The 7,740-nt window shown below is 42.1% G+C and overlaps 1 protein-coding gene across 2 annotated transcripts in view; it reads right to left on the reverse strand.

Annotated features, from left to right (window-relative positions):
• The window catches only part of TRAPPC9 (trafficking protein particle complex 9), a 585,848-nt gene that overhangs the window by 553,937 nt on the left and 24,171 nt on the right, over window positions 1-7,740 (reverse strand). Inside the window, exon 5 of one of the 2 annotated variants that reach the window (XM_006830723.1) lies at window positions 7,302-7,328. The exons of the other annotated variant lie outside the window; for it this stretch is intronic. Coding sequence (XP_006830786.1) covers window positions 7,302-7,328 — 27 coding nt within the window. The remainder of the gene's footprint in view (window positions 1-7,301; window positions 7,329-7,740) is intronic. 2 annotated transcript variants of the gene reach the window in all.

The following is a 7,740-nucleotide window of genomic DNA, read 5'->3' on the forward strand; positions in this document are numbered from 1 at the left end:
TGAAAGATTTAAAGTTGTATTCCATCAATTCCTGGTGCCTTATTCTTTGCCAATTCCTTCAATGTGCCTTGGACTTCCTCCTTCAGTATCATATGCTACTTCTTGAAACAGTTGAACATTAATCATTTCCTTTTGGTACAGTGACTTTGTGTATTCCTTCCATCTTCTCTTGATGCTTTCTGCATCATTCAATAATTTGTCCAGAGAATCCTTAAATAACGAAAAGTCAAGGCTTGAATTTTTTCTTCAGTTCCCCCAGCTTGAGAAATGCTGAGCAGGTTCTTCCTTTCTGGTTTTCTGATTCCAGATCTTTGCATATTTTGTTGTAATATTTGGCTTTATCTTCTCGAGCTGCTCTTGGAAATTTTCTGTTCAGCTCTTGGATCTCCTCATTTCTTCCATTTCAAACAAAATGAAGTCTTTGACAACTTCACTCTTTTCTCCATCTATCAAGATGATAATTATGGGTCTAGTGATAAGGTGTTTTGTTTTGTTTGCATTGAGGTGCAACCGATAGCAAATGCTGTAGTCTTTGATTTTCATCAGTAAATATGTTAAGTCCTTTTCACTTTCATCAAGCAAGGTTGTATCATTAGCATGCAGCAGGTTGTTAATGAGTCTTCCTCCAATCCTTTTCCCACGTGCTTCTTCATGTAATACAGCTCCTCAGAGTATTTGCTCAGCATACAGACTGAATAAGTATGGTAAAAGAATACAACCCTGGTGCACACCTTTCCTAATTTTAAACCATTCAACAGTGTTCCCTTTTTCTATTCAAATGACTGCCCCTTGGCCTACGTACACGTTCCTCATGAGCACAATTAAGTATTCCAGAATACTCATTCTCCACAATATTGTCTATAGCTTGTCATGATCCACACAATCGAAAGCCTTTGCTTAGTAAATATAGCACAGGTACACAACTTTCTGGTATTCTCTGCTTTCAGCCAACATCCATCTGACGTCAGCAATGATATCCTTCATTCCACGTCCTCATCTGAATGTGACTTGAACCTCTGTCAATGTACGGTTGCAGCCATTTCTGAATTATCTTTAACAAAATGTTACTTGCATAACAGATTAATGATATTGTCTGATGATTTCACATTCCATTGGGTCACCTCTTTGAAATGGGCACAAATATGGATCTTTTCCAGTCAGCTGTCCTGATACCCATCTTCCAAATTTCTTAGTATAGAGTGAATGCCTCCAGTACTGCATCAGTTTCTTGAAAGATTTCAACTTGTATTGTCCTTTGCCAATGACTTCATGCAGCTTGGACTTCTTCCTTGAGTACCATTGGCTCTTGATCATATACTACCTCTTGAAATGGTTGACCATCAACGATTTCCTTTTGGTACTGTGACTCTATGTATTCCTTCCATCTTGTTTGGATGCTCTCTGCATCCTTCAATATTTTGCCCAGAGAAACCTTCAGTACTTCAAGTCAAGGCTTGAATTTTTTCCTTCAGTTCCCTCAGCTTGAGAAACGCTGAGCGTTTTCTTCCCTTTTGGTTTACTAACTTGATGTCTTTGCACATTTTGTTATAATATTTGACTTTGTCTTCTCTTGCTGCCCTTTGCAATTTTCTGTTCAGCTCTTTTACCTCCCCATTTCTTCCATTTGTTTTAGCATCTCTATGCTGCAGAGCAAGTTTTAGAGTCTCCTCTGACATCCATTTTAGTTTTTCCTTTCTTTCTTGTCTTCTTAATGACCTATTGCTTTCTTCCTGTCTGACGTTTTTAATGTCATCTCACACCTCTTCAGGTTTTCAATCATTAGTGTTTAATGCATCAAACATATTTTTGAGATGTTCTCTAAATTCAGGTGGGATATGTTCACAGGACCAATAAATAACATTCATATAAATGGAGAAAAGATTGAAGTTGTCAAAGACTTCATTTTGTTTGGCTCAACCAACAACACTCATGGAAGCAGCCATCAAGACATTAAACAACTTACTGCATTAGGCAAATCTGCTATACAAGACCTCTCTGACGTGTTCAAGAGCAAACTAGTGAGTTTCTTTTAACAAGAAAACTTTTTGTTTGTAACTTTTTACAACATTGGTCTCATACTATAGTCCTCCTTTGTGATAGATCAATTTCACTTAGTATAACGTCCTCCAGGTTCAAAAACATTGTGAGGTGTTTCACAAATTCATCACAATTCTTCAACATTTTATAGTATTCCATTGTGTGTATATACCAAAGTTTGTTTAACCATTCTTCTGTTGATGGGCATTTAAAGCTGTCTCCATCTTTCTGATCCGTCTCTTGTCAACGGTATATTGAAGGAACCTGTTTTCTCACCCATTCTGCTCTTTATGTCTCTTGACTGTTACATTTAATCCATTTACACTCAGTGTCATTATCCATAGGTATGAATTGACTGTTGTCATTTTTCTGGGTTTTGTGGTGCTGCTGGATTCTTTGCTCCACATAATTTTCTGCACTGAATTCATTTTGTTTGTGGGTTTTCTTGTCATTTTCATTTCTGTTGTGTTCACGTTTATGAAATCTTTCTGGTTTCCCTCTTTTTTTTATTTTGATGTACAAGTGTATTATTTTTTCTTTGCTGTTATCCTGTAATTTACTAATTTTGTTACTGCTTAAAACAGTCTATTTTATCGTGACATCTACCTGACTTCCTTGCCATTTGGAAGTTCCCTATCTACACTGTTAACTGTTTTGCTTTGTAGTTGACTTCATTAGACATTGGGATCTCTGATTCTCTATTATTAGTCTTGTAGAGTTTTTTTGTTTTTGTTTTTGTTTTTTCTTGTAGAGTTTTTACTTGAAATACTTCTATATCTGAATTAACTTCTGGGTGATATTGTCATATATGGTAATCTCAGGTTGTTGTCTGTGTTTGTTGATTCTCAGTCCAAGAAAAAAAAACTTTTAGCACCTTTTACAATGTTTGTCAGGTCATTACAAATTTCTTTAATTTCTATTTATCAGGAAATGTCCTAATTTTACCGTCGTATTTGAGGGACAGCTTTGCTGGGTATATGACCCTTGGTTGGCTTTTTTTTTTTCAGAGTTTTATATATGTCACCCCATTTCCTTCTTATCTGCATGATGTCTGCTGAGAAATCAGAGCTTAGTCTTGTTGGTTCTCCTTTGTAGGTAACTTTTCGATTTCCTAAACTACTCTCAAGATTCTTTACTTGTCTTGGATTTTGGAAAGTTTGATTCTGTTATGTCCTTATTTTCTTTGGGGCTCTATCCTGGTTGGGGTTCGTTCAGCTTCTCATATACTTAACTTCTCATCTTTCATTATGTTAGAGAAGTTTTCTTCAAACAATTCTTCAACATTTTTCTCTGTGTTTGTCGCTTTCTGTTTTGGAATTCCAATCACCTGTGGTTGTTCCTCTTCATGGTGTCCCACATAACCCAGGTTTTTAACTGTTTTGGGGGTTTTTTTTCATTCTTTTTTTCTGATTGTTCTTCTAACATACTAAAATTGAGAAATTTGTCTTCAAGCTCACTAATTTGGTCTTCCATTACTTCAAATCTTCTGCTTTGCCCTTTCAATGTTTGTCCATTTCTGAGACCTTAGTGATCTTCTGGATTTCCAGTTGCAGGTTTTATGTTGTTTCAAAACTTACAGATTTATGTTGTATGCTTGTTCTTGTAATGTTTTCATGAATTCTTCTAAAGTTTTCATTGTGTACTCCCTTGCTTTCCTCAATCTTTCTATTAATCCTTTGAAGGTACCTAATTAGCATTCTTCTGAATTCTTTTTCAGTTAGTTCTACTACCTTTGCTTCCTCAGACACATCTCTGGATCTGCAGCTTGATCATTTGTTTGAGCCAAGCCTTTCTTGTTTCTTCGTGTGAGTTAATATTGTTGTCTCTGAGGCACTGTGAGATTGTCGTATTTGTAAAAACAAATAGTATAGTTGTTGGGCCCGAAGGAGAGAAATCTCTAGGGGCTTCCTGCAATTGAAGGAGCTCATGAAGTAGTTGTGGAAGGGATGTGGCAGCAGAGTGCCTGACCCTAGATGGAGTTCCTATTGGCCTCGGTGCTACCTATGTTCAGGGCACTCAATCTGGAAGTAGTTTGTGGCACAGCCAGACCCTGGCTCACGCTGGCATGGCTCACCACCATGCAGCTCCAAACTCTTAGAGAGCAGGGTCTGCACTGGCGGTGGATGAGAAGGGGAGCTGACCACACTTCTGGTCACCAGGGGAGTGTGGGCAAACAGAAGAAATTGTATATTTTCTGTCACCTGTGTGAATCGGCTATGCCAGGTCTCCCTCTGCTGCTGAAACTGCTCACATGATGGAGCAGGTCGGCATTCACCAGCCAGTCCCCCTCTCTCACCGTTCCTGCCGGGAGTCTCCACCCAGCCAGCACTCTCTAACCCTTCTCTGAAGCTCAGGGTGCCATAATGTTCATGTGTTTGCTTGATTTTGTCTCTCATACCTTCGTTGGAGCAGGTCCATGTGGTGCGCCTGCCTAGTCCACCTTCTAGCCAGAAGTCTAAGATGCTCTTTTTGACAATGAACGTGACACCATTTCTCTTCAATTTGCTGTTCCAGGCATAGTGACCCATATGACCGTCCAATTCAAAATGGCTAACAGAAGTCCATTTCAGCTCACTGTATTGTTGTTAAATTCCATCGAGTCAGTTCCAACCCACAGCGACCCTGTATAGTGAGCTTGAACCGCCAACCTTGTGATTCAAATGCCTTTGCAGTCCAGCACATTAACCCGCAGCACCACACCAGAAGACACGTGCTAACAAGGGTGACAGGGCAGGCAATATACAACAAGCGGGAGATTAGCAGAGGAAAGATGAAGGTAGCAGGAGACACAGGGAGAAATGCAATCATTAATATAAACAGAGGCAAATGCTGTGAACTGATGGTGCATGGAGGGGATTGCAGTCACTGGAATGCAGCAAAGCGTATGATGTGCTGAATGTAAAACTGAAGATCTGCTCTTAAACCTTCACTCAATTCACAGTAAAAAGTTAAACGAAAAAAAGAGCACCATAGAACAGTGGCTGTCACTTTGTTGTTGTTGTCGTTGTTAAATGCCATCTAGTCAGTTCTGACCATAGCGACCCTGTATAGGGTTTCTGAGGAACGGCTGGTGAGTTTGAACTGCCGACCTTTGTGTATCAAACCGACTTTGCAGTCTAACACATTGACTGACCCACAGCACCACACCACTATTAACTGTTATTTCTATTATTGTTGTTGCTGTTGTTGTTAAGTGTCATCAAGTCGGTTCTGACTCATAGCGACCCTGTATAGGGTTTCTGAAGCTATAACGCTTGATGGAAGCAGAAAGCCTCATCTTTCTCCTGCGGCGTGGTTCGTGGGCTTGAACTGCCGACATTGTGATTAGCAGTCCAATGCTACAGCTCCACCACTGCCCCCACATTTCTATGATCAGAAGAAGAAACTCCCCTCAAAAATGAAAATAGTTCAAAGTAAATTCACGTGAAGTGAAATTTGCCAAAAGTGATACATGAAGACCACCGACTCTTTTCCTACCGATTTTGGAAAGTGCTGTGGGAAAATCAGGGAGGGAAATAAAAAATAAAAATTCTAAAAGTGTGCTTCACCTGTTATAACCATCCAAAACTTGACAATAAAGTGAGTGCAACGCAGCTCTGTGGTGGCATGATGCGAACTGGTTTCTAGGGGCGGAGCAATTGGATGACCCGAAGAGGATGGCACTCGGATGCAGACAGTAAGGAGACTCCAGTCTCCTGGGAGTTATGAAATGATCCTCTACCAACAAATTCACCTGCAGCAGCATCTACCCAGAGGGAACTCATGCTTGGTTTCCATCCGTCCATCCAGGTACGGGGAGGAAACACGTGTGGCAGGGCAGCAGAACCCAACTATCCCCTCAGGTCAGTGGAGGTCAGACCCAGTCCACTCTAACTTGGGGCCATTACAGAAGGTGCCGCTAAGTGCCAAATGCTGACTTCTTGGGGCCTTCCTGCTAACTGAAGACAGGACCCTGATTAGCAAAGTCCCACAGAGCTGTCCTCACGTCTCAGTAGTTTAGACTCAGTTTACCCAGCCTGACTGGAAGTTTCACAAGAGACTTACTTGCTGGAAGCATCTGGTTCTCGTACCGAGTGCAGTGGTCCCCACCCTGACACACACCACACTAGCCAGAGTCGGACTCACTGGGTCTACTGGTCAAAGCCCTCTTGAATGTTTCCCCCACTTAAGCTACTCCGCCCCTCAGCACCATAAGATCCTGGGGCCCAGAGAGACCTCAAGTTGTTTTCTAATCAGTAACCCAGTGTCCTGGAAACAGAAGAAAGCATCGGTTTTCCTTTCTCTACACATTCCACAAACCATCTCCAGAAGCATAGCCTAGAGAAGGGATCCAGTGCAGATAACCAAAGACTCTTCAGAGCTGGGGCCGCTTCCTTCCACAGTCACGCCACACACAAGAGACAGAGGTCCCTGAGCAAATGTGCAAGCTACCAAGCCGGTGAGCAGGGCTGTGGGATTGTTGGTCTTCCAATGAAGGGCGTCTGTAGGTTTTCATGAATGACCCTTTGTCGCTGTCTGTGATGAAGCCAGGAGAAAAGCCCACCACCCAGCCACTGTCATCGAGTCCAATCCAAACGCACAGCAACCCGATCGGACCTAGTAGAAGTACCCCATAAGGTTTCTGAGACTGACAATCTTTAGGGGAGCAGACAGCTTCATCTTTCCCTGGAGGAGCAACCAGGGAGTTTGAACTGCCCCAACCTTGCAGATAGCAGCCCCATACTTATCCCGCTGTGCCACCAGAGCTCCTTAGTAGACTTTGGCTGTGAATGGCCTGAGGTGTTAGAAGAGTGGACCCACCTCTGTAGGAAACACAAAAAGTCCCATTCTCTGTGAAGTGCACACACAAAATGCAAACACAGGCTTCCAGTTCATGTTGCGAGGCGCGGGGACGGCAGGATCAGAGCAAAATCGTGAATTCAAAATGAACAGGAAGGACAAGCATGCTCAGTGCATTCAGAGAATTGAAGCCATGATCTCAAAACATTCACTTCCCCATGCTGGAAGAAGAGGGGTTCCTCTTCGGCAAACAACACAAAGAAAGCAACAGGGTGACCAGCATACGGGGGTGGGGATGGGGTAGAAGGGATCCAGACAATAATTTTTAATCGTTCTGATTTAAAAGTACTTAAATCAGAATGCTCCCCAGATCGCAATCCAGAAATGTTAATTAACCATTCATTCACACCACCATGAAATGAGCACTTCAAAACAACCACCACAAGGAGAAGCAGAGGAGACTGTAAGCACAGAGTCCATGGTACCTGGGTCAATGAGAACTTCTTGTGCCCCTGGAAGAAAGAACAGAGGATGGTCTTTTACTTGGAAAACAAAACGGCTTCTAAAGATACTACTAGATTCCATTTCATAATTCACACTGAGAAATCAGAGACGCTGCCGTCTGATTGGAAACGCAGTCCCGAATGTCTGCCGGTGAGTCACACAGGGGGTGCCTTTTGGCTAGAGGAAAGAAATAAGAACTCAGGGCTCCTAAAGTCAGATCCTGAGGACAGTGTAGTCTCCTGCCCACCTTGTAAGTCTGGCTCCTCAATTCTTGTTAAACAAGTACCTGAACCTTATTGCCAGCAAAGAAGTCAAATGGGGGGCAGAGGTGCTGAAAGGCTAGAGAGAAACATATCCCTTGAAGTCAGTCAACTCTTCTTTCTTTCTCTCTCTCTCTCTCTCTCTCTCTCTCTCTCTCTC

The sequence above is a fragment of the Chrysochloris asiatica genome, unplaced genomic scaffold (assembly GCF_000296735.1).
Source record: "Chrysochloris asiatica unplaced genomic scaffold, ChrAsi1.0 scaffold00001, whole genome shotgun sequence".
NCBI lineage: Eukaryota > Metazoa > Chordata > Mammalia > Afrosoricida > Chrysochloridae > Chrysochloris > Chrysochloris asiatica.